Here is a 27,839-nt window from a genome sequence, read left to right as displayed (position 1 = left end):
CCTTACTGAAGTCACCGCCAGTTACAGCCGCTAGTTCCCACACTTTCCTATGTGTGACAGCCTGGAAACTCGCAGCACTGTGACTTCAGCAAGGTTACCACCCATAAGAGCCACTGTTTCTCACGCTGTCACACAGTGGCTCTGACCGGCCGTGACATGAGAAACGTTATTGCAGGCCAGATGTTGTGTGACAGCATAGGAAACGGCTGTTCTGACCTGCAGTAACCTTACTGACTTCGCCTCCGGGCACAGGCACTGTAACCCATGTTACTCACGTTGTGCACCGGCCAATCACAGCGATGCCAATACTTGACATGGCAGTGATGGGCCCGGAAATGCCCACAGCTTGAACACTTGTTGATTGGCTGCGCTGCAAACTTTCAACAAGCTTTATTCGGGTGCTGAACTCAAACAGTAATATGGACTTTCGTTTTGAAGTTTGTGTTCATGGTTTAGTGGTACAAACTTTTATGCACAGGTCCAGATTGTTGGGGCAGATGCCACACTGAAAATGGTGTCCTTTCTAATCACCCTTCTGTAACACACTTTGCACCTTTTTTGGGGACCTTCCTTTCTTTGCAGTTTGAGGGATCTCACCTGGGAAATGTTGCCCTGGTACTATACGGACACCTTCAGTTCCAGAAGTATTGGGGCCTTCTTTTTCCTGACTTCCAAATATTAGGGCCTTCATTGCTGCCTACTGAAACTGAAGGAAGGTCCCCGTATTTCCTGCATATTGTAAGCGTTCTACAGTACATTGCCATCTGTGCGATGTGTACGGCCAGTTTTTTGTTCCACATCTTAGCTTTCCGCATGGCACTGTAGGGCTAGAGGACTTGATCAGAGAGATTAACTCCCCCCATATTTTTATTGTACCCCAGGACACAGTCTGGTTTGTGGACCTGTGTAGAGGAACCTTGTACAGGGGTGGGGATGCTGCCATTACCAGATATTGTGGTCGAGAAAAGGACATCCCTGTTGTCTTTATAACATTAGTCAACATTAGCATCTTGTCGCTACATTGAGCCATGCTCTCACCCTTGGTCGGGTTCCCGACCGATGAAGTACGGTTATGTCCTGGCAATCATGTGGCCACTGTGTCCCAAGGCACATGAAATTAGCAACTTTGTGGCATATCTTATCAAACAAATCTGCTTCTTTCACCTCCTGGACTGATCTCTCACTCTTAATTCACATGAAAAATCTGTAAAATTCAGTGAACACAGACTTTCCCATTAGTGAGATAGGAGATGACTGTTGGTGGCTTTAAAACTCTATGTAGAAGGAAGGGAGAAGCTAGGGGCAGACAGACATTCTGCTGCAAGTTCTCTGGAAACGACAGTTAGAGTTCTCCATAGAACTTTGTAAGCACCAGCTGTCATCTCCTTTCTTAGTAATGGGAAAATATGCATTCACTGAACACAGATTTTTTTCAGAATGAATGATAACTGCAGGAGGAGAATGAAGTCGATGTCTCCAATAAGTTATATTATAAAGTTTCTTATTTTTATGTCTGCTATAGATATATGAAAAAGAAATTGTAAACAACGATTACTCTTTAAATCTAATTTATTATCCAACCCCATTATATATATTTTTTTCCAATTTCTTCAAATTTAAATCCTCATCTGCTTCCTCCAACTTCCTAATAAAATATTTTTTGTTTTGAACATGTTTCTTTCCCGACTTGTGAATAGAGAGATTTGCCCCTGACATTATAGATTTTTGTACATATTATACCTAAATTGTCCTAAACATTTGATTATTCTATACTGGTATGCTTATAAAATGAAGAATTACAATGTACTGAGGAGTGATTGGGATATATCTGATTAATTCTCAGACCCTGTCCAAATGGAGTACCAAGAAGCTGTAAGCAAGGATACCTTTCAGCAAACAGTGACAGATCTAGAACCATCTACCGGCTACATCTTCTACATAAAAGCATATACTTCTAGAGGAGCCAGCCAGACATCTGCCAGCGTGGTGCAGAGAACTTTGGGAGAAGGTAGGATAAGACTTTGTGAACCAGGCAGCATTGGTTAGGTTAAAAAAAAAACCCAACATGAAGAGCAGACTCACCAAAACCTTGTCAGATGACAAATGCACTCTCGCAGGGTGCTGCAGGCCCCCGATAATAAATGCTAAAGCAGCAGAGGTGCAAGCTACTGATGAGAGCAACCACCCACTCGCCCAAACATTGGAGGGGTTGGCTGCCTAGTAGCAAAAATGCACTCAGGTAAGGCTTTCATAAGGCACTATTCACACAGATAAATGTGATGTACAGTGTCTGGACAACCTATTGATCACGCCCATGGTATTAGCAATTAGCATTGGTTAGGTTGTAGTTGGCCATCAGAATCCCCGATATGTGTCTAGTAAATACTTGTACCATTTGTAAAATTACACTTCTAGACAATCTGTCTTTCCTCTATGCCGTGCCATTCCTCTTATGAATACTTTGGTAACTCAGTACTACCGGTTAAGGGCATGTCCCTATGAAGTCTCACACTGTCCAACAATTGCTACCAGACTTCGCAGAATCACACCCTTTTGAGGAGAGGTGGGGGGTAACACCTAGTTGTCCATTTATTCAGGAGGTATGGAACAAATGGGAATGGAACAGGTGAATTGTAAGAAAAGATGCTCCAAAATTGTTATTTCATATAGGATTGCAGTGACTGACATCAGAAGCACTCACCAATCTCAATTTAGAGGTGATTATCTCAGACTTCCAAAACACAGTGTGCGCATGGTCTGAGAAGTGGGCAGCTTTTGTAAATCAATACAGAGGGGGCTGGGAATCAACAAATATGCAATAGGACTAAAATGCAGCAGGGCACCAGGAAATGTAATACGTTTTGTTTAAGATAAAACCCAAGACAAAAAAAATGTACCGTAATAGTGCATGTAAATAACATAGGGTACTTAGTTAACACCATTATTATAAAAAAAGCATAAATAGTCATCCCACTGCAACAAGGTGTACCCAATCAAGACGATTCTACCCTGTCTTTAGTATTAAAATCTTACGTTGTGTCAGCCGACCTCAGTGTAGATGTCGGCCCCTGTCATGCTCTGCCCTGATCTACGTTGAGTTCGGCTGACATGTAAGAGTATGTCAGGGACAAGCATGCTGTTTGTCCCTTCTTACTAAAGCAGGTGCACTTTTAGGTATTAAAAATGTTTTTCGAGTGCATAGAATACAATGTAAGGATAAGGTAGTGTAATAAGCATAGTTAGTAATTGGGAAGTGCAGTGGAGGGCACTGTAGTTCAGAAGTAGTTGGGTATAGTAACACAATGGTGTACAGTTAGGAACAGCCACAGTTAGGGTGAGGCACGGGTACAATTAGGGGAAACACTTACTGGTTAGATAGCGTTGGAAATAGATGCAGATATAAGATAGTGAGCGATTAGATGAATGGAAGATTAGGCCAGTGGGCTGATTAGTACCGAAAAGCATAGAACTTTTGGGAGCGGCATGCGGCCAGCCGCCATTAATTTCAGCGGTCCTTCCCAAGATTTCCGAGGCCTATGGCCCGAATTAGGAAGCTGTTGCCTTACTCACCTCCCAGAAGGGGAAGCCGATTGGGAAACTGTGTCAGAGAACTGGGCCAGAGGTGCCAGGAAATGAAGGGAGATCTTAGGCTGGAAAAACGGACAAAGTGGAAACATGCTGTACGGTAACTGCCATGGAACACCTGATGTTAAGTAAAGTTGAACTGTTAAAAATGAATACAGAGTCTGTTGTTGAATGTGTGGTGGCATCTGGATCCAAGATCGCAGAACAAGCAGAGACTACAAACGCAAAAGTGAGTGTTATACACTACATACATACCACACGACAGACAGGGCAATATTTGCTTGAAGGGTGCCAGGGTGTAAGAGAACAGCTGCCCATTGACCACGACTACTACCCTGTGCTCCTTACAAAATGGCGTACTGTGGCGCCCCAGGGTCCTGGTCGTCACAGTAGCATTGCTTTCCTCATCGGGAGAGTGATTTTATGTTAGGAAGCGATGAAGGATATCTTTTATCAGGTAATCACAATGCACACAACATGTTCACACTCCAAGCCACAAGGGGGAGCTTTATATTGTGGATCGGAGGGAAAGTCAGTCAGATAGTGCCAGGAAGCAGACTGGGGCAGTCTGAGGCAGGAAGAACGTATGAAACCACGAGAAAGTGCTGCAGCTCCTGGATAGAGATACAGAAGGAAAGGACATCATTCAGTGAGAGTGAAGGAGAGCGAGGCACAGGCGAGGACACAAGGGGGAGGACAGCAGCGAGCAGACTGTTTCCTTGGCAAAGCGCAGATAACCGGTAGCCAGAACACCGAGGTTGTAAGGGACTCTAAGACTTACATCAGAGACCGGCAGGACAGCTGAATTCCAAGTTACCTGTCCGCCACACACACACCTGAAGACACAGTAACACATAGAGCCTGGGTCGTGATAGAGTCCCTGTAGGAAGGCTCGAGTTACCTGTCATACAGGTATTGTCCTATCCTATATGGGGGACAGAGAGAAGAACTCTGAGGACCTTATCTGAAGCCATAGGCAGTAAGGGACTACAACACCACCATGCTAGAGGAAGGCTTTCAACTCCACCTGGTAAAGGGGACTCTGGTTTCTTTTCCAAGCCGGCCAGACCCTGCCTGGTGCCCTGGACTGTGGCTGCCTGAAGTCTTCTGTAAACCAGGTAAAGAGACTGCAAACCTGTGTCCTCTTTCTTTACTGCACCATTCACCATCTTCCATCTACACACCGGGAGCCCTTGGGATATACTTCACCTGTGGGAAGTTGTACCATCTAGCTGCCATAACATCACCCCAGAGGACCCCTTAAATCAGCGTCGGTCCCCACTGACTGAATACCACAGGTGGCGTCACGAACATAAACTTTATTCAATTTCCCCTTTCACATGGGCGCCCAGGGCCATAGACCGGGTCGCCACTGTGACATCTCCCTGTGAGCACCAGACCCTGTACCAGGTACCCCACAGCCCTGGCAGGCAACTCACGTAGTAGGTAGAATTTTGAGTCCTCACATTCAGAAAGCGGAGGAACCCCAGGAACGGCAAAGATGGAGGCCACTGAAAATTCTAAGATGGCGGATGATGCTACAGAGGCTGGCAATAGCTCTTCCCATTGTGAGAGTCCTAACTCTGAAATGGTGCAAAAAATCATCTTGCACGGGAGCTAGCCTGAGCCCAGGTTGCAGCCCCCTGTGAGCAGTGCCCACCCACAGTGGGCATGATGAAAGAGAAAGAAGCCCCGTCCCCTGCAGCAGATTCCCAATTAACAGGAGGAGCCCAAGGCTGAAGTGGAGAAACAGCCAGAAGTGGCTCCACTCATGGAAGGGCAGAGTTCAGAAGAAAGAACCCACATGCATTACGACACCCGAAACCGACCAGGATGGAGCACACCAGTGTGAAGTATCAGCAGCATGGAGTGGAAGCAGCAGCTGGCGGAGAAAGAAAAATGATCTGGAGGGCTCCAGGAAGCCTGTACATCTGACAATGAGCTTGAGCATGACAGCTTTCCGATTGCAATCGGTAAGCTTTACCACCGACGGGTGGAAGTGATGAGTGTCCGTAAAGAGGATGTGGTTGCGGAAGAAAAGACACGAGACCTAAAAGACCAGTCAGGCAACCGGAAGAACCCGGATAGAAAGAAGCTGTGGCCAAAAAACAGGACCCCCTGGTCGAGGAGCAGTCGTGGCAGTGATCCCAAAACCATAGGAACATAGCTCAGGAACAATGGTGATGTGTAAACCTCAGCCCCAAACCTCGCATTACCAGACCAAATTCGCTGCAGCATCTCCCCATGAGTCATTCCATAAATACGGGGAGGGAGATGACACCTTTTCCACCCCTGATCAGGCCACATGGATATCGAGAGTGATGGAGTAAAAGAAGTGGCAGGAGAAGGAGGTCTGGGCGGAACTACGGTGTCTGAGAGGAGAGAGAAGCGTTACGACCACTGTGTCCTGTGGTAAAGGAGTGGGTCAGAAGGGGAAGTGGAGACTCTGCTTCAAATGGGTCATAGTCTGGGCCCTCCTTCATCTTTGTACAGGGCCAAAATGCAACTTATTATTCTGGCTGCAAGAATGCAGTGGAGTGAAAGCGGTCTCTTTAAAAGTTGCAGACGTTATGCTGAAGTTATGCTTGTTGAACAGAAGTAAAAGGGATTGGTCTGCATCCCTCAGGGCAGGAGCCCCTGAATACACTGGAAAAGTATTGGTGCTGGACCAGAAAGAGTGTTTTGTGTTGTCTCTCTCTCCATGTTTTCCACTTGTTGTGCATCCCACGGCTGGATTACAGGACTACGACCCCGCCAAACACACTTTGCAATTAGAGAGAACTGTGTGCACTGCCCCAACGACTGTGTTCCACCCTCATAAAATTTTATTGTGGCTAACCTCAAATTTCCCCTAGAGACTGTTGGGCAGCACATATTTCTCTTAAAGGGACCATAATCAACAAAAAGGATGGAGGCGAAACTGGACACGATCGACCTGAGGAACGAGCCAGGTCAGAACTGTAGGGACTAAAAATGCTCCTAGTCTGTTGGAGCTGTGGTGAGTTGGCCAGTCTTATGTTTAACACATGGACTTCTTGTGTCTGGATACCCGAAGCAGGATTACATTGGCCATTGAGCCCATTATGTTGTAAAAGCACACTCGGTTTCTGGGTCTCAGAAGCCAAGGGACCCGGGTCATGCAGACCTGTGTTAAAAAGAACTTGAAAACTATGTTTCTAGGATCCCAACCAAGTGGCAACAGCGTCAGTCGGACAATATTGTTTATGTGGGCCAAAGGGCCAGTTCAAGAAACAAACTCTAACTACGAGCATAAACATTTTATGTGCAAATGTGTTTCCTAAATGTTTTTAAGTATGAATACATAAATTACTTTAGTGTTTTACCAGTACCGTATGGTTGGAGATGACCATGTTTTAGGAGGGAGGTATGTAAGAGTAGAGGAAGCTGACCCGGCATCACTGAGGCGGGACCCAGTCTCCCTGAGTGACTGGGCTGTGGGCAGAGTTTCACCACACATCACAGCTCAGCATCATGCTGGCTTGCTGCGCTCTGTAAATGAAATCAGTGTGGGAGAGGGTCTGCACGATGCTGGGCTGTGACCTAGGTGAAACTCTGCACACAGCCCAGTAACTCAGGGAGACTGGCTCCCGCCTCGACATCATCAGACATTGGAGGCAGCTGCAGCCAGGGATCATGTGATGAAGAAGAGCGGACAATAGCGCCGCTCACAGGCATATTTGGAAATGCAAGGTATTTGAAGAAAACATTATTTCCAAGTTTTATATTGATCTGTCCACTACGCATTTAATACTAGAGACAGGATAGGACCATCCTGATTGGGTATACAATTTTTCTTTTTTTATCAAAATGATGTGTTACCTAAGTATGAAAGAGAAGGAGATCCAGCTCAACGATGTAGTGAAAAATCCATAGTTTATTTCACTTCAAAATATAGTGAAAGGACAAAACATCAGCATACAAAAAAGTAAAAACCAAGGTCAACTAAGATCCCACCAAAGGCGATTTTCCTTAAGCATTGAGAATAGTAAATTATCCAGTAGTCCATCCTTATTGCTAGTCATTGGAGTTTCCTCCGTGACTAATGATGCAAACAATTTCTCTGCTTTATTTTGTCTTTTTGACATGTCCATTTTGTTACATCAAAATCTGTTATGCTGATGTTCAGAGTAAAATAAATCCTTTTGCCAGAATAATATATGTATTGGGAGTCCAGGCGAGCACGGAGACACAAAGGAATAAGGAAAAAACAAAGTCTAGCTCACCATACCGACATTCCCAAGGACTCGGAGCACGGAGCCGCTGTGTCAGGGCGTAGACAAACAGGAAAGAGAAGGAGATCCAGCTCAACGATGTAGTGAAAAATCCATAGTTTTTTTCACTTCAAAATATAGTGAAAGGACAAAACATCAGCATACAAAAAAGTAAAAACCAAGGTCAACTAAGATCCCACCAAAGGCGATTTTCCTTAAGCATTGAGGATAGTAAATTATCCAGTAGTCCATCCTTATTGTATGCTGATGTTTTGTCCTTTCACTATATTTTGAAGTGAAATAAACTATGGATTTTTCACTACATCGTTGAGCTGGATCTCCTTCTCTTTCCTGTTTGTCTACGCCCTGACACAGCGGTTCTGTGCTCCGAGTCCTTGGGAATGTCGGTATGGTGAGCTGGACTTTGTTTTTTCCTTATTCCTTTGTATCTCCGTGCTCGCCTGGACTCCCAATACATATATTATTCTGGCAAAAGGATTTATTTTACTCTGAACATCAGCATAACAGATTTTGATGTAACAAAATGGACATGTCAAAAAGACAAAATAAAGCAGAGAAATTGTTTGCATCATTAGTCACGGAGGAAACTCCAACGACTAGCAATAAGGATGGACTACTGGATAATTTACTATCCTCAATGCTTAAGGAAAATCGCCTTTGGTGGGATCTTAGTTGACCTTGGTTTTTACTTTTTTGTATGCTGATGTTTTGTCCTTTCACTATATTTTGAAGTGAAATAAACTATGGATTTTTCACTACATCGTTGAGCTGGATCTCCTTCTTTTTCCTGTTTGTCTACGCCCTGACACAGCGGTTCCGTGCTCCGAGTCCTTGGGAATGTCAGTATGGTGAGCTGGACTTTGTTTTTTCCTTATTCCTTTGTGTCTCCGTGCTCGCCTGGACTCCCAATACATATATTATTCTGGCAAAAGGATGTATTTTACTCTGAACATCAGCATAACAGATTTTGATGTAACAAAATGGACATGTCAAAAAGACAAAATAAAGCAGAGAAATTGTTTGCATCATTAGTCACGGAGGAAACTCCAATGACTGGCAATAAGGATGGACTACTGGATAATTTACTATCCTCAATGCTTAAGGAAAATCGCCTTTGGTGGGATCTTAGTTGACCTTGGTTTTTACTTTTTTGTATGCTGATGTTTTGTCCTTTCACTATATTTTGAAGTGAAATAAACTATGGATTTTTCACTACATCGTTGAGCTGGATCTCCTTCTCTTTCCTGTTTGTCTACGCCCTGACACAGCGGTTCCGTGCTCCGAGTCCTTGGGAATGTCGGTATGGTGAGCTGGACTTTGTTTTTTCCTTATTCCTTTGTGTCTCCGTGCTCGCCTGGACTCCCAATACATATATTATTCTGGCAAAAGGATTTATTTTACTCTGAACATCAGCATAACAGATTTTGATGTAACAAAATGGACATGTCAAAAAGACAAAATAATGCAGAGAAATTGTTTGCATCATTAGTCACGGAGGAAACTCCAACGACTAGCAATAAGGATGGACTACTGGATAATTTACTATCCTCAATGCTTAAGGAAAATCGCCTTTGGTGGAATCTTAGTTGACCTTGGTTTTTACTTTTTTGTATGCTGATGTTTTGTCCTTTCACTATATTTTGAAGTGAAATAAACTATGGATTTTTCACTACATCGTTGAGCTGGATCTCCTTCTCTTGCCTGTTTGTCTACGCCCTGACACAGCGGTTCCGTGCTCCGAGTCCTTGGGAATGTCGGTATGGTGAGCTGGACTTTGTTTTTTCCTTATTCCTTTGTGTCTCCGTGCTCGCCTGGACTCCCAATACATATATTATTCTGGCAAAAGGATTTATTTTACTCTGAACATCAGCATAACAGATTTTGATGTAACAAAATGGACATGTCAAAAAGACAAAATAAAGCAGAGAAATTGTTTGCATCATTAGTCACGGAGGAAACTCCAACGACTAGCAATAAGGATGGACTACTGGATAATTTACTATCCTCAATGCTTAAGGAAAATCGCCTTTGGTGGGATCTTAGTTGACCTTGGTTTTTACTTTTTTGTATGCTGATGTTTTGTCCTTTCACTATATTTTGAAGTGAAATAAACTATGGATTTTTCACTACATCGTTGAGCTGGATCTCCTTCTCTTTCCTGTTTGTCTACGCCCTGACACAGCGGTTCCGTGCTCCGAGTCCTTGGGAATGTCGGTATGGTGAGCTGGACTTTGTTTTTTCCTTATTCCTTTGTGTCTCCGTGCTCGCCTGGACTCCCAATACATATATTATTCTGGCAAAAGGATTTATTTTACTCTGAACATCAGCATAACAGATTTTGATGTAACAAAATGGACATGTCAAAAAGACAAAATAAAGCAGAGAAATTGTTTGCATCATTAGTCACGGAGGAAACTCCAACGACTAGCAATAAGGATGGACTACTGGATAATTTACTATCCTCAATGCTTAAGGAAAATCGCCTTTGGTGGGATCTTAGTTGACCTTGGTTTTTACTTTTTTGTATGCTGATGTTTTGTCCTTTCACTATATTTTGAAGTGAAATAAACTATGGATTTTTCACTACATCGTTGAGCTGGATCTCCTTCTCTTTCCTGTTTGTCTACGCCCTGACACAGCGGTTCCGTGCTCCGAGTCCTTGGGAATGTCGGTATGGTGAGCTGGACTTTGTTTTTTCCTTATTCCTTTGTGTCTCCGTGCTCGCCTGGACTCCCAATACATATATTATTCTGGCAAAAGGATTTATTTTACTCTGAACATCAGCATAACAGATTTTGATGTAACAATATGGACATGTCAAAAAGACAAAATAAAGCAGAGAAATTGTTTGCATCATTAGTCACGGAGGAAACTCCAACGACTAGCAATAAGGATGGACTACTGGATAATTTACTATCCTCAATGCTTAAGGAAAATCGCCTTTGGTGGGATCTTAGTTGACCTTGGTTTTTACTTTTTTGTATGCTGATGTTTTGTCCTTTCACTATATTTTGAAGTGAAATAAACTATGGATTTTTCACTACATCGTTGAGCTGGATCTCCTTCTCTTTCCTGTTTGTCTACGCCCTGACAGACCGGTTCCGTGCTCCGAGTCCTTGGGAATGTCGGTATGGTGAGCTGGACTTTGTTTTTTCCTTATTCCTTTGTGTCTCCATGCTCGCCTGGACTCCCAATACATATATTATTCTGGCAAAAGGATTTATTTTACTCTGAACATCAGCATAACAGATTTTGATGTAACAAAATGGACATGTCAAAAAGACAAAATAATGCAGAGAAATTGTTTGCATCATTAGTCACGGAGGAAACTCCAACGACTAGCAATAAGGATGGACTACTGGATAATTTACTATCCTCAATGCTTAAGGAAAATCGCCTTTGGTGGAATCTTCGTTGACCTTGGTTTTTACTTTTTTGTATGCTGATGTTTTGTCCTTTCACTATATTTTGAAGTGAAATAAACTATGGATTTTTCACTACATCGTTGAGCTGGATCTCCTTCTCTTTCCTGTTTGTCTACGCCCTGACACAGCGGTTCCGTGCTCCGAGTCCTTGGGAATGTCGGTATGGTGAGCTGGACTTTGTTTTTTCCTTATTCCTTTGTGTCTCCGTGCTCGCCTGGACTCCCAATACATATATTATTCTGGCAAAAGGATTTATTTTACTCTGAACATCAGCATAACAGATTTTGATGTAACAAAATGGACATGTCAAAAAGACAAAATAAAGCAGAGAAATTGTTTGCATCATTAGTCACGGAGGAAACTCCAACGACTAGCAATAAGGATGGACTACTGGATAATTTACTATCCTCAATGCTTAAGGAAAATCGCCTTTGGTGGGATCTTAGTTGACCTTGGTTTTTACTTTTTTGTATGCTGATGTTTTGTCCTTTCACTATATTTTGAAGTGAAATAAACTATGGATTTTTCACTACATCGTTGAGCTGGATCTCCTTCTCTTTCCTGTTTGTCTACGCCCTGACACAGCGGTTCCGTGCTCCGAGTCCTTGGGAATGTCGGTATGGTGAGCTGGACTTTGTTTTTTCCTTATTCCTTTGTGTCTCCGTGCTCGCCTGGACTCCCAATACATATATTATTCTGGCAAAAGGATTTATTTTACTCTGAACATCAGCATAACAGATTTTGATGTAACAAAATGGACATGTCAAAAAGACAAAATAAAGCAGAGAAATTGTTTGCATCATTAGTCACGGAGGAAACTCCAACGACTAGCAATAAGGATGGACTACTGGATAATTTACTATCCTCAATGCTTAAGGAAAATCGCCTTTGGTGGGATCTTAGTTGACCTTGGTTTTTACTTTTTTGTATGCTGATGTTTTGTCCTTTCACTATATTTTGAAGTGAAATAAACTATGGATTTTTCACTACATCGTTGAGCTGGATCTCCTTCTCTTTCCTGTTTGTCTACGCCCTGACACAGCGGTTCCGTGCTCCGAGTCCTTGGGAATGTCGGTATGGTGAGCTGGACTTTGTTTTTTCCTTATTCCTTTGTGTCTCCGTGCTCGCCTGGACTCCCAATACATATATTATTCTGGCAAAAGGATTTATTTTACTCTGAACATCAGCATAACAGATTTTGATGTAACAATATGGACATGTCAAAAAGACAAAATAAAGCAGAGAAATTGTTTGCATCATTAGTCACGGAGGAAACTCCAACGACTAGCAATAAGGATGGACTACTGGATAATTTACTATCCTCAATGCTTAAGGAAAATCGCCTTTGGTGGGATCTTAGTTGACCTTGGTTTTTACTTTTTTGTATGCTGATGTTTTGTCCTTTCACTATATTTTGAAGTGAAATAAACTATGGATTTTTCACTACATCGTTGAGCTGGATCTCCTTCTCTTTCCTGTTTGTCTACGCCCTGACAGACCGGTTCCGTGCTCCGAGTCCTTGGGAATGTCGGTATGGTGAGCTGGACTTTGTTTTTTCTGTTACCTAAGTATCCCATGTTACTGACATGGACTATTACTATTTATTTACTTATTATATGGTATATGCTCATTTTGTGTTTTCTTCTTAGGAAAAACATCCAAAGTGTGAGCATGCTCTTACACATTGCACTTATACCAAATTATGCTCTGTCCCATTTCTTTGTTTTGTTTTTTTTTTCAATGAGAAACTCAAGGGTCACTTTGACTACGTAAAAAACCTGTTCATCATTGTAGATATGTGCTCTTGACATTTTGGTCGATATATTGGTTACAATGTGGCCTCATTAGAATTTACCAAAGGAAGTGGAGCATCAGTAAAGCATTACATAGCATGTGGTGAGTGGCACAGTTGATTGGCACTTTACATTGAAATCCATATCTGATTTTTCCTCTAAAAAAAACCCTTCATTTTGAATTTTCACTAAATCTGCCTATCATCTGCCTATGTCAGAACCCTGTAGGAACAGCAATGTTAGTGTCCAAATCTATTGCTGCCTTTGACAGAAATTGTTCTCTGTTCCAGTATCTTAATGAGGTGATCTGTGCATAGAGGGCGTGGCGAAGCAGTTCAGTGCACCTTCCCACCTACTAGTTTTCCTTCTATCTCCACCCCCCGTGCCTTGCCTGACTGCTTTGGCTTTACAGTAGTCACTGAAGGGTGGATATAAACGAAGTAAGTGGGAAGGAGCGCTGAACTGCTCAGCCATGCCAAAGGTGCACCAAGCGCCTTATTAGAAAATGTGAAGAAAGATATCTGGCAAACTTTTGGACACTAAAGCACTAAAGAGACAATTTTTACTAAGATTTTATCTACAAGCTGTAGTGCTTGGTTTGAACAGTCATTTTGTGCTGACTTCATTTACTGCAATGAGATTAAAGTGGTATTCCTGCCTAAGCATATTATTGCCTGGGTAGTCATCAGACATGCCAGTGCAGAGCCATCCGGCAGCCATTCTGAAAACACAAAAGAGCATAGTAGAACCAAAAACACTCAGTTTCAAAAAATCACAGTAATCCGCAAGTGCTAGTAAAAAGATGTAAAAAACAGGGTATTTGGTTGATACGTTTTTTGCAAAAAATGTATGCTAAGCTGCTCCACCAAACGTCAAGGTATACCCATATCAGAGCAGTCCTAACTGATGTATGCAATCCCTGTCTGATGTATTTAAAAACCTGATCATCTGTATATTACCTGTGCGAACAGGGTTCAGAGAGAAAAAATCCATGTGGACATGCTGAAGCGAATGTTATTCTACAAATACAAATTGTATCGCTGTCTTAGGGTACCGTCACACTATACAATTTACCAACGATCACGACCAGCGATATGACCTGGCCGTGATCGTTGGTAAGTCGTTGTGTGGTCGCTGGAGAGCTGTCACACAGACAGCTCTCCAGCGACCAACGATGCAGAGGTCCCCGGGTAACCAGGGTAAACATCGGGTTACTAAGCGCAGGACCGCGCTTAGTAACCCGATGTTTACCCTGGTTACCAGGGTAAAAAAAAACAAACAGTACATACTTACATTCCGGTGTCTGTCCCTTGCCGTCTGCTTCCCGCACTCACTGACTGCCGGCCGTAAAGTGAAAGCACAGCACAGCGGTGACGTCACCGCTGTGCTTTGCTTTCACTTTACGGCCGGCAGTCAGTGAGTGCGGGAAGCAGACGGCAAGGGACCTGACAGACACCAGAATGTAAGTATGTACTGTTTTTTTTTTTTTACATTTACGCTGGTAACCAGGGTAAACATCGGGTTACTAAGAGCGGCCCTTCGCTTAGTAACCCGATGTTTACCCTGGTTACAAGCGAACGCATCGCTAAATCGGTGTCACACACACCGATCTAGCGATGACAGCGGGAGATCCAGCGACGAAAGAATGTTCCAAACGATCTGCTACGACGTACGATTCTCAGCAGGATCCCTGATCGCAGCTGCGTGTCAGACACAGCGATATCGTATGGATATCGCTGGAACATCACGAATCGTACCGTCGTAGCGACAAAAGTGCCACTGTGTGACGGTACCCTTAAGTACAGTCTCAAGATAAATTTCAAGACTTCCTGAAGATATAACAACCTGATATTGTTAATTACACTCTGTGTCGGTGGGTTCATTGCTACTAACTCCAGTGATCTTATCTTTCCAGTCCCAGCTGTCCCTTCTCTCTACATCAAGGTCCTGAACAGTACAGCCATCCAGGCAGCCTGGGAGCCGTCAATCAAGTTGGGTCAAAATGAAGGTTTTAAGCTCTATTACCGTAAGGTGCCGCTGCCACAATACACCGGGCCCATGCTGCTGCCTAGCAATATTACAGCTTACAACATCTGCCGGCTTGGTAAGTCCTGTAGGGCAGAGGTCCCCAACTCCAGTCCTCAAGGCCCACCAACATGTCATGTTTTCAGGATTTCCTTAGTTTTGCCCAGGTAATAATTGCATCACCTGTGCAATGCAAAGGAAATCCTGAAAACATGACCTGTTGGTGGGCCTTGAGGACTGGAGTTGGGGACCTCTGCTGTAGGGTATGGCACACCATTACGTCTTTTTGCTTAATTTGGTCCTGGTTATATTATTATTGTGACGCTTAGCACAGACAGGTACCTTGTGCAACACCTCTGTGTCCTATAATTATAGTGACGGGTGATAGAATCATATAGTGACACATGATAATGGTAATCAAACATGGAGCCGCAACCTCCTCTGTATTAAAACTGTCAAAATTAGCAGTAACACTGGCCTGTAAATGCCACTGCGGCAAAATGATGGGGAAATGTAATATCGCAATCTCACATTGAGTCATTGAACAGCTGCTATTCGTCAACATGTACTGCTCCCTCAGGACAAATATAATATATTCGAAGATAAAAATGTCCTCAAATAAACAAAATAATTCTTAAAATTCTGCAACATGAAGCATATTTTAGAGGAGCAATGAGTTCTGGGCTTGGATTATAAAATAATCAGAGCAGAATAAAAGCTGCAAAATTTATTACAAAATGGGTTACAAAAATCTCAATAAAAATACAAAATATTGCAATTATAATGTCTATTTATCAAATTTTCAATTAAGCTGATCCTATGTAGGAGCAGATAGTCCTCAAGAAGTCAGCAATGGACAGAAATAATAAGCGAAATTAGGGAGGCTCAACACTATCACATTGTGAACGGTGTCTTAAAGACCTCACAGACCACCGGCTTTTGTATTAATGGTTTGTCCAGACATTTGTCCTAAACAGGCAGCATCCATTAGGATAGATGTTAGATTACAGTTTTACAGCACACTTGGGGGCCCTTGGCGCATTTTCACAAACGCCTAAGATGTTCTCCAAATATATGGTGTAATTCTTTATAAATCAGAGCAGTCAAAACTTAAGGGGTGATTCATCAAAGTGTTTGAAAAAAAAAATGTTTTTTAAAAAAAAAAAAACTATCTCAAAACATTTTGAAAAGTAAAAAAAATCTATTCAACACGGAGTTGTGCAGAACTTTTGCGGCTTTTGACGTTTTCGCATCACTTTGAAGCAGCTCAGTGAAATCTGGAAAGGAATTGGGTTGGGACAGTTGCTATTTTTTTTGTACGACAATAATTATACTACACTCCTTGAGTGGATTAACATTGCTGGAGAGGTACACAGAGGCACAGGCAACTAATAAATTGCGCCTCTTAAAGGAACTGTCCCACGAACAAAAGTTCATTTTAATCAATAGATTTTGGAATAATAATAATTTCCATAATTGGATGTGTTTAAATAAAATGTTCCTGTAGATAAGCCCCTGATGACGGTGAGCTTACCTCACCATCGATTTTGGGGGTGACAGGTTCCCTTTAAATCGCACCAGAACCTGTTTCTTGGGCCAAAATTTGGCATTGGAATACAACCAATATAACTTGCATGATAACTAATAGAGCCATGTAAATGGGATGGACATCCGAGATACAGTAAGGGAATGCACCTAAAGTAATGTCAAGTAGTATTCAGTAAAGAAGAAAAGTGCAATGCACTTGTACAGACATTAAATAATGCACACTGCTCAAAAAAAATAAAAAGGAACGCTTAATCAACACAATGTAGCTCCAAGTCGATCACACTTCTGATGAGGCATTTCCACTAAAGTTGGATTAACTTGAAATTTGATTTCCCACTTTGATTTTGAATATCATTCTAAATCCAGACCTCCATGGGATGTTAATTTTGATTTACGTTTATCATTTTTATGTTTTATTGTTTTCAACGTATTCCACTATGTAATGAATAAAGATTTGCAATTGGAATATTTCATTCAGTGATATCTAGGATGTGGCATTTTAGTGTTCCCTTTACTTTATTGAGCAGTATATATAAAGGAAAGTAAGCAATAACTATGTGCAATGAGGTGGTATGTGCATAGTCACCAGGTAAATTGGCTCACATTGAAAACATTATACCATGTGTATCTCCACAGAAGGTGGCTTCATCAGGGGTTAGCTACCAATAAGGGTACCGTCACACAGTGGCATTTTGATCGCTACGACGGCACGATCCGTGACGCTCCAGCATCGTAACAATATCGCTCCAGCGTCGTAGACTGCTGTCACACTTTGCAATGTACGACGCTGGAGCGATAATTTCATGACGTATGTGCGATGTAGAAGCCGTTGGCTACTATGCGCACATCGTATACAATATCGTGCACACCTTTGTTACACCATGCGATCATGCCGCCACAGCGGGACACTAGACGACGAAAGAAAGTTTCAAACGATCTGCTACGACGTACGATTCTCAGCGGGGTCCCTGATCGCAGGAGCGTGTCAGACACAGCGAGATTGCTGGAACGTCACGGATATATCGCTGGAACGTCACAAATCGTGCCGTCATAGCGATCAAAATGCCACTGTGTGACGGTACCCTAAGAGGCGCCTCTTAATGCATTTGGGGCATCCTGTTCCTGCTTGGCCTTCATTAAGACTGACATACGAGACGCCAATCTTAATGAAGCGGTTCCAATGAGTAAAACCAATTACAAATTTTTATTCTAAAAAACAATTAGCATGCTCACAAAAGAACATAGGATAGTCAGCACATCAATATTACCCAATTTTGAATAGGGTTTCACCCTTTTGACTTTATCATGGGACAAGTTTTGGGCTTGGTGTTTGGTAATGATATGATTGGAAAAAAAAGTGAAAATGATTGAGTGACAATATAATTCATAAGTTGTAATGTAATAAAGTTTTGTATCCAGACCCCCTAGTAGTGTACGAGGTGAAGTTGCTGGCCTTCAATCAGCATGGAGATGGAAATTCTACAGTTCGCTTTGTGTCACTGAAAGAGGCGTCTGCCAGAGCTGGTAAGTAGTTCCCACATTATAGAGGAACAGTATAAAGGATATATCTGTGACTACTAAACTACAGAGTAAAGAGATTTCCGGTGTAAATGTCCTTCTAGTGTTGGTTCTTGACCCAACCCCACCTCATCCTGGGTGTGTAAGATCTTCAAGTGAGGTAGTCATGGGCGAGCTTCAGTCCCCACTTATTTTGGAATCCTATAGACAACTTGTGTTCCAGTTCCTGTGTGCTTCTGTGTGTGAGGTGCATCCCACTTACTTTAGGGCTGGAGGCCTCTTCTTCTGACTCCAGAAATCCCTCTTCAGGAACCAGGGCAGCAATTTTTCCAGAAGACGCGAGGTTCATAAAAACAACCAGACTTTTACTTGGTGAATGACAGTATTTACCCTACTTACAGTCAGGTATAGAGGATAAGGCCCAACGGGTTGTCATCTTTCCCACAGGTACCAGATACAACCTCAGCCCTGGTTCTCAGTATAGGTAGAATGTCCCTCTTACTGGCTTCTCTAGCCCTAGGGTATCTTCTCCACCACTTGCAGTATATTCGGATTGCAATACCTTCTGCCCCATGCAGTCTGAGTCCATTTTTCTCTGTAGCTTTACAGGCTGAATGAGCCCCAGGCCCCCGAGGTCCATTTCGAGGTTCTCCCAGGTGATTAGACTGAATCACACAGAATTGTAGAAGGGTATTTTTTGCAATCCACTGCCCCAATTATTAAGCTCAAGCTGTCCCTAGCAGCCTCTGACTTAGGCCTGCTGCTTCACACACTGCTCTCAACACACCGACTAACTCGTCACTTCCTGAAACTGACAATAACTCAGTTCCCTTTCCCAAAATGAGCCGGCCATTACAATTAACCCTTTCTAAGCTAACTGCAGCCCCAGTGGGTGTCATCTTTTTATAAAATACATAAATATCAAATACATTTAACCCTTTTGCATGTCAGGGAGCAAACCATCAGCTCCCCCACTCTTATAGGTGAACGGTAATAAGGCTTCTTTTTCCCTTTTGCATGGGACTAACTTACCTGTTAGAAGAAGATAGGCTTGGTTAGAACTGGAGATGGAACACTTTCCCCATCTACATCACAACAACCATGGGATCTAGCATGTAAGATATTGTATGTAGATTTAAAAAAAAAAAAATTGTATTGTTCTTTCAAATCTCTGCTTCCAAGGTGCTATTTATCAGTTTTGTTCAGTCTGTTACATCTTTCATCTTCTCCTCTTCTTTTTTTAATTTAATTGTACTCAGTCTCATGAACATAAAATCTGAGCTACTCCATTCAAGACTAGAGATGAGCAAAAAGATTTACACTACCGTGATTTAAAAGCCACATTAATAGTCTGTGGCCGCTAAACAACAGCACTGCAAATCTCTAAAGCTACGTGCCCACGATGATCTTTCTTTTGACACTGTATAGTGTTGACTGCTGCAAAAACGCAGAGTTTTACAGCAAACTGGATAGGATTCATAGAGATCTTAAGCCTACTGTGCTTATTTTTACGCTGTGTAGACTCACCTATGGTGCGTTGTTCCAATCCACAGTATGTAAATTTCTCTTGCGGAGATGCTGAGTTTTCTGTGCGGAATTTCCCCCTAGTCTCACATTAGATGCGGAAAATCCGCAGGTAAAGAAACGCACATGCATTTTTAGTGCATTTACACAGCGTAAATGCATGCAATGCGTACCTAAGAATGTCAATACCAGGAAGTTTCAAAAGCAAAGCAGGTTTATTAAAAGCTTGACACACTGAACAGGGATAAAAAAAAGCAGAGTCAAAAACGTGATAAAAAAGCAGCATAAAAAATACACACAAGAATGCAATGAAAAAACGCATGTAAAGTAAGGTGCAGAAATTCTATAGCATCAAAAACTCAACAAACACTGATCATGAGAACATAGCCTTATTATCTATAGCATCACCACCACCTCTTCTGATTAGTAGCTCTTGCACAAAATCATTTGTGTCCCTCTGTAATCATCACATGATGCTGGGTGATTATTAGAGGCCCCGGGGATTCCTGCAGGTAGGATGAGGTTCGCAGGGCTTATGTCCAGGGGCCACACACTACTAATGTGGCTTCTGGACCAGGGTCCTGCAAATATTTTTGCTATCCTCTATTCAAAGCGACAGCTCATTCCTCAAAAAACAAGCCCTCATATGACTATGTTGATAGAGAGAAAAAAAAAGTTATGGATATTGGAAGAAGGGGAAGAAAACAAAAATTGAATAAATGAAAAATGACGGTGTTTCCAAGGGGTTAAATATTAAAAATATCCACAAACAATAGTTCCCACAAATTATAGAAGTCTTTTTATATAACACTTATTTCTGTACACAGTGCTAAATCCATCCTGCAATTGTGTAGGTGATGAACAGAGGGCGCAGTCTTCTACAACTGGCATCATCATTGGAATACACATCGGCGTGACTTGTATCATTTTCTGTGTGCTGTTCCTGATGTTTGGATATCGCGGGAGGTAGGACAAAAACACATTTCTGCAGTATAATATATGCAAAGAACAGGGAAAATGTTATATAAAATGGAACATTTCAAATAGAACATACAGTATATGAAAGACTTGAACCTTTGAGAATTCTTATTGTTGTTTCTTGGAGCTAATTATTGCAGATCAAAACTTATGACTTTAAGTATTTGATGCCATAAGGAATATGGGCCTAGTCATGGACAGATGTAGTGACCGGTACAGAGGGTGACTTTTAAATAAAGTTTTTCTTCTCCTGAAAACATCTTTAAGTTGCTGCTGAATTTGATTTTTCGGCAAAGCCAATAAGAATTCAGAGTATGCTGCTAAAGTAGTAAGAAGAACCAGGTCCTTAGCGTGGCTATATGTAAAGTTTTTGTGATTTTTTTCTTCCCTTTTGTGACATTTTTATGACAATTACAATTACTAAACAAATAATATAACAACTATGTAATTAAATAACTATGTTGGCTGTACAAGCCACGTCCTTATGACAGCTTTTTCTGGTGTGAAGTCTAGCAGTTCTGGGATATTACTGGAACTTTGGGTGAAGAAGTCCCATAAATATTTATCATGTATCAACAGAATAGATGATGAATGTATGATCGCTGGGAGTCCAAGTGCTGAGACCCCCACCAATACTGAATCCGCCCCCCAGTACAAAATCCCCTGTGTGAATAGAGAGGTCTACAACCATGTGCAACTACCACTCCTATTAGCAGTGTATAGAGCAGGCCCAAATGCTTTCTACCTGTTCATTCCATTCACACAGGGAACTTTGGAATCCCCATTCTCATGATCTGTGGAGGGTCCAAGCAGTCTGACCCCATCCATCATACATTTATCATCTGTTCTGTGAATAGGTGTTATGTGTTGCTTATGTGACAATCCTTTTAATAATAATCCATGTCCAGTCCACATATGCATTAGTTTGAAAAAAGTAAAATAACATATGAACCTGTAGTGTACCTCCCATAATGGCACACCAAGCGGAACCCTCTTCAGAGTAGATACCAGCGGGTAACTACTGTGATTAGAGCTAGCGTTGACCGCAGCACTTTAAACGCTTAGATGCTGTGGTGAACAGTGACCATAGCATCCTAACGGTTAGACACCCCTATTGGGCCCCCGCGATTCAATTGCGTCTACTCAATGGGTAATTGTTATGGCTTCTAGGGGCTCACATTGACACCATTTCTGGGGCTCGGGATTTCGACATCTGCTCCTGATATGAACATGTGATGATTTTTGATCCTTGTGCCTAAAGGCAAAACTAAATTTGGCGGAACACATGAGAGAACGTGTGGACTCATAACATCAGTCAGGTATCATGTAACAGAAAAAATGGTTTTGCATCTAAATGTGCCATAAATCAAGTGTTTTTATTTCTACCTTTACTTGTTATAGACTGATGAAGTGTAAGGCATCACAGGACCAGATGTCAGCTCCACAAGCCACTGGTGGCATTTATGGCAGAATTTCACATCGAAGTACTCAAAATGGTGCTACACTGATGGATCCTAATGTTTCAGAATTGAAAGGGAAAGTTAGTGACCTCAATGAGATGGAGCATCTCTTTCCCCGCTCAACACGATCACAGGTGAGAAACTTTGATGTAGTCGCATCAAGAAGATATTTCTGCATGATAAATATCTGTATCAAAGCGAGTTAGTACCGTACTTCTCATTTATAGAAAACCTGCCCAAATATGAGTAGTGAAAGTACTGAGCGTGTCGAATGTGTATAATTATATACTTACACATATTCACCACTTTGCAAACAAGCATTCACTATATATCAACCAACATGTGAAAGCACATACACCACATACAAAGGATATCTGCGGATTCTCACTGCATACATGTATACAGTATTCATATACATGGATCCATCACACGCCATAGCAAATATTTTGGACAGTCATAACCTTAAAGAATAACCATGATTTTAAATATTATTTACTAAATCAATAATAGCACACATAGGAAATAAGCAAGTTTCGCTTTAGTTAATGGATAAAATCTGTAAACTCTGTGTCAGTGAAGACAGATTTTTCCATTACTGAGATAGGAGGTGGTAGTCGGTGCAAGGTGGAATTAGTGGAAGACACAGGCATTTTGCTCCAAGTTCTCCTGAAACGACAATGGAAGTTTCCCATAAAACTTTATGAGCACCAACCGACCACCTTGTGTCAGATGAGCTCAATGTAGATGGGGGAAGAGCAGGACCGGGGTCAGACTGGTCAGACCATATCTGATGTAATATTGACTATACCTGATGTTACTAATATTTGTAAAGCCATTCCCAGAGGCAAAATCCTAAAAAAAACAGATAGCATCTGTATGTAGACCTCACCTACATATATATAAAGGCTACATTGGTCAGTTGAGTGATGATATAAAAAGCAAATTCACCTGTATTTTTCTCTTCTCCATGACAGTCTGCTGCTTCACACGCTTTGGATGTAACTCTGGTGTCCGCCATCATTCCTGATGAAATCAGTTTTGCTGAAGAAGACCCTCCTGGATCTCAAGCAATTAACCATCCACCTGCAGCCATGGACTGAGCCCCCAACTTCATCCAAAACTGAACTGACCCAGAATCCCTGCTGCTCCTTTCAGCTGTGTTTGTTCGGAGCTTTCTATACATCTCAGGTCTCCATGTTCCGAACCCTGTGATTCTCTTGTACCCTTTTGATAGAGTTTTGTACTTTTTTAATTATTATGTGAGAACATTTGGCACTTATAGACTGTTACTCTCCAGAGACTGTGGGCAGCCGTGTTTTTTTTCAGTCACAACACATGGAATTTGCCTGCTTTTCAAGCCCTTTGGTTGCAGGGCTAATAGATGTTATAGGGAAATTTACTCAATTGACACCATTACCCACTGACATTTTTAACCCTCTGTTTTTATTACTATTATGATACCAGATGATTGTTTAGGCTCTCAGGGATATCCCGGGAATGCCTGCTGCTCTTGTAGCCTGGTCTGAAGGTGAGATGGTTCATTAGGCTTTTTTTTAATTTGTCTGCTGATAAGTGGAATATAATCTTTAGTGAGGAGTCTGTACAGAGGTCAATCTCCATACCTACCTCAACCGGGATGAATGTTTTCAAGTATGATCTGTTTGTTATTCTGTGAAATTTGATCATGCATGACTAGTGCAAACACATGCCCCCCTATAGATCACAATTTAGGGGATACCTGTGTGCATTTTAGTGACAATATTACAGAAGTCCAATGACTGCAGCCATCTAACGAGGAATATGTGGCAAACACAGATTTCACACCACCAGCACCTGCATGCAAAGTTGTGTAGGCTACGTGCACACATTCAGTATTTGATAAGTTTTTTACCTCAGTATTTGTATCCAAAACTAGGAGAGGGCGAAAAATACAGAAGTGGTGACGTGTTTCTATTAGGCTATGTGCCCACGATCAGAATATAACATCGTTTTGGATGCAGCGTATTTTTGGTGCCTTCAAAACGCTGTGTTCTAAATGTGCATGTGTTCATTGAACCATAAGGATTTACCGCATCTAATGAATCGCTATGGGTGAGTCTACGCTGCCACTGCAGATAATTGTGTAAGTTTACACAGCAACAAATACAAACGCACTGGGCATGGGATTTCTATAAATCCCATCCACTCTGCTAGAAAGCAGCGTTTTGGACGCAGCGGAGGTGTGCCACACCCAAAACGCTGCTCTTCCAGATTGTAAGCACATCCCGTTATACTTTTCCTCTGATTGTTCCACTACTGGTTTTGGCTTACAAATACTGAGGTAAAAATACTGACCAAATATTGAATGTGTGCATGTGGCCTTAGACTTTCATCAGAATATGATCTCCAGTTCTTACTAAAATGTCCCTAAAATAGGGAAGAAAAGCACATTTGATACGAAATCAACAATAAGGCACATATAAAAGCGGTGAGTACTAAACATGTTCTGTGTATTACTTGTCCTACAGTTTTGGTCCACACGAGCTGATTTGGGGACATTGCCCACAGTGTAGGGTGGGATAGTAATTTAGCCTGTTAGGTCACGTGAACACGTTCAGTATTTGGTCAGTATGTTACCTCAGTATCTGTAAGCCAAAACCAGGAGCGGAACAATTAGAGGAAAAGTATTTTAGAAACACGTCACCACTTCCGCATTTTTCACCCACTCCTGGTTTTGGCTTACAAATATTGAGGTAAAAAACTCACCAAATACTCAGCATGTGCATGAGGCATAAGGTAGATACATTTTACATGTTTTACATGTAAAGAGATCAATTTCTTCATCACAGAAAGCTGCCTATACGGACATGAATATGTGACCTAACACGCCAACTCATTTCTGAAATCTTGTAAAACCTCTTAAATCAGAAATGTATAGCTTACATCACATATAAATGAATAAAAAAAAATGGAGGCAGTACACCAGTAGATAGAAAATCACGTGCAGTTTAATTGCCCATGTGGCGACGTTTCGGTACAAACTGTGGACCTTTCTCAAGTACTGAAACGTTGCCACATTGGCAATTAAACTGCACGTAATTTTCTGTCTACTATTGTGCTGCCTCCATTTTTTGGATTCATTTACAAGGTTTTTTTGGGGGAGGATTTGAAGCGGATTTACTTCAAAGAGCATTTAAAGTGTTTCTTACATGGTTTTTGGAGTGGATATGCTTCAAAATTGATGCAAAAACTTTCTGTGTAGGAAAAAGTACCACATTTTGTCCCCAAATGTGCAGCTTTTGATTTTACACTGCTCTCAACACTTCTACAAGTAGGAGGAGGTCATCAAAGAGGTCTGGATTGACTACAGGTCGACAATTCCCTCTCATTTATACCAAATAGTAACCCTAGGCTAAAAACATGCCAAACAACCTCATATTCATTACCATTCCATAAAGTAACAAGCCACAAATATTCCTCGCTATTTGGTTCCTCGTAACTGATGTTGTTCTGAGATAAATTTCCCTTTATTTTATTTTCTAGTCCAGCGTGATGCACTTCCAAACTTTGTACACAAACTTCTACCTCATTTGTTAATACTTTTTTTTTGCTTTTGTAGAATTTGAAATGTGGGTTTTTCTAGTTTTGTTCTGTAAGTGCGTAAGAGGCTTTCTGCAAGAAAATTACCCTGAGTGTGAATGTGACTTGGATTACTTGCACTTCTTTGTCTTTAACACTGGGCTTAAGGAGAAGTATTGCTGACATGAAAATAATCTATCTGTGGTGGGAAAAAAAGAGATATTACTGGACCTATATTCAATGTCAAATGGGGGGATGCAGACTAAACAAAAAGAAACAAGGCAAAGATGACCATGAGATGTATAATGCACCAAATGCGATAGCAATAACTTTTGAATTGGAAATTCGTCTACTTATGGCACAATATGGGCCTAGAGTGATACTTCACCTTTGCACCCACTCATTCATATATTAACTAATGTATCCTCCTTAAAGGGAATTTGTCAGCAGTTTTCAGTTTTTTTCTTTTTAATCTGAAGGCCTCATAATATAGGGAAAGTGAGATTCATTCTAGGAATATGTCACTTATTCGGTTGTGTATTGTAGTTTCAATACAATCAGTGCTTTATCAGCAGGAGATTGTCATTGCCTGACTAGTTCTCATGTGTAGGGCAGTCAGGCTAATCTGTGTAACTACACCCCCATCACTGATTGGAAGCTTGCTCATAATGCACAAAGAAAGTTGCCAATCAGGGGTGTGGGTGGGGTTATGCATAGCTCAGCTTTTGAGCAATGCAACATCTAGAACAAGGATTCTAGCAAAACTATAGCAAACAGTCAAATAAGTGATATATTGTTGGAATCAAGCTATCTTGCCTTATAATATGCTGCTCTCACATTACATAGTAAAAACCTGCTGACAGATTCCCTTTAAAAAACAACATATCCCTTTTTGTAACAGTACCCACCTACGTATTGACCTTTCCCACACTACCCACCCTTTCTTGAACCTCAGCCTTCTCATCCCAATTTTTTGGCTCCATGTTCTACTACAAATTTGTTGGATGTGTTCATAAATGTAGAACTGCTCTAAATCTAGGCTTACAATGGACAACTGTAATATTAAGGCACCATATACCCGTCAACTTTGCCTCTTTTTTGCCTATAGCGAATTATACAAACAATTTATAATGAGAATAATTAAAGTAGTTGTCCACCTCTGTAGTGATGAGCGAGTGTGCTCGTTACTCAAGTTTTCCGTGCATGCTCGGGTGTTCTTCGAGTATCTTGGGAGTGCTCGTAGATTATGTTTGTATCCCCGCAGCTGCATGATTTATGGCTGCTAGACAGCCTGAATACATGTGGGGATTTCCTAACAAAGAGGCAATGCCTGCATGTGTTTAGGATGTCTAACAGCCACAAATCATGCAGCTGCGGGACATAAACATAATCTACGAGCACGCCCAAAATACTCGGAGACCACTCGAGCATGCTCAGAAATTTTGAGTAACGAGCACACTCGCTCATCACTACACCTCTGGGGACAAAATTTTATTCTATATTTTACTTAAATGTATATATTTGGGGCTTAAAATCATTTTTGCTATCACATTTCATTAAACATTTGGCACCATTTGGCTTTTACAGGCTGTTTGTTTGTCTGCATATTCAACTTTGATATGATCATAAATCTCCTGAGAGGGGCTTGGACACAGACAGAAAAGAGTCACAAAATATCCATCAGATCATAATAGTGGGTTGACTTGTGGATTTTCAGCTCATTCTGTAGTCAGCAATAGACAGGACAACACATCGGCCATAAAACGCAAGCAGTGCAAAATTTTTAATCAAACCCAAATGCAACATTTTTTTGCCACAATTCCATGCATTTAAAGAGTAACCTTTGCTTTAATTTTTCTTCATAAAATCAATAGTACACGTGAAAATAAGAAACTATGTTATATATCTTATCAGAGAAATCTGTTTTGTTCTCCTCCTGGACTAATCATTTTCAAAATTCTCAATTCTGAGGTAAAATCTGCATTCAGTGAAGACTTTCCCATTACTGAAATAGGAGGTGACAGTTGGTTTTTATAAGATTCTATGATATTTAGCTCCTCCCTCCTCCTCTTCTCTCCTTTTTACATAGAACATTACCAGTAACAACTGCCATCTCCTATCTCAGAAATGTAAAAATCTGTCTTCACTGAATACAGATTTTACCCTTGAATT

General features: G+C 41.5%; 1 protein-coding gene across 1 annotated transcript in view; it reads left to right on the top strand.

Annotated features, from left to right (window-relative positions):
- IGDCC3 (immunoglobulin superfamily DCC subclass member 3) overlaps nucleotides 1–23,314 on the top strand; it is a 233,753-nt gene extending 210,439 nt beyond the window's left edge. The window contains exons 9-14 of the mRNA XM_069766358.1: nucleotides 1,844–2,008; nucleotides 14,972–15,160; nucleotides 18,049–18,153; nucleotides 20,499–20,637; nucleotides 22,051–22,243; nucleotides 23,084–23,314. Of these exons, the coding sequence (XP_069622459.1) occupies nucleotides 1,844–2,008; nucleotides 14,972–15,160; nucleotides 18,049–18,153; nucleotides 20,499–20,637; nucleotides 22,051–22,243; nucleotides 23,084–23,209 (917 nt within the window). The 3' untranslated portion in view covers nucleotides 23,210–23,314. The remainder of the gene's footprint in view (nucleotides 1–1,843; nucleotides 2,009–14,971; nucleotides 15,161–18,048; nucleotides 18,154–20,498; nucleotides 20,638–22,050; nucleotides 22,244–23,083) is intronic.
- The last annotated feature ends 4,525 nt before the right edge of the window (nucleotides 23,315–27,839 follow it).

Source organism: Ranitomeya imitator, chromosome 4 (genome assembly GCF_032444005.1).
Source record: "Ranitomeya imitator isolate aRanImi1 chromosome 4, aRanImi1.pri, whole genome shotgun sequence".
Taxonomy (NCBI): Eukaryota; Metazoa; Chordata; class Amphibia; order Anura; family Dendrobatidae; genus Ranitomeya; species Ranitomeya imitator.
This window is presented reverse-complemented; position numbering and strand designations above follow the sequence as displayed.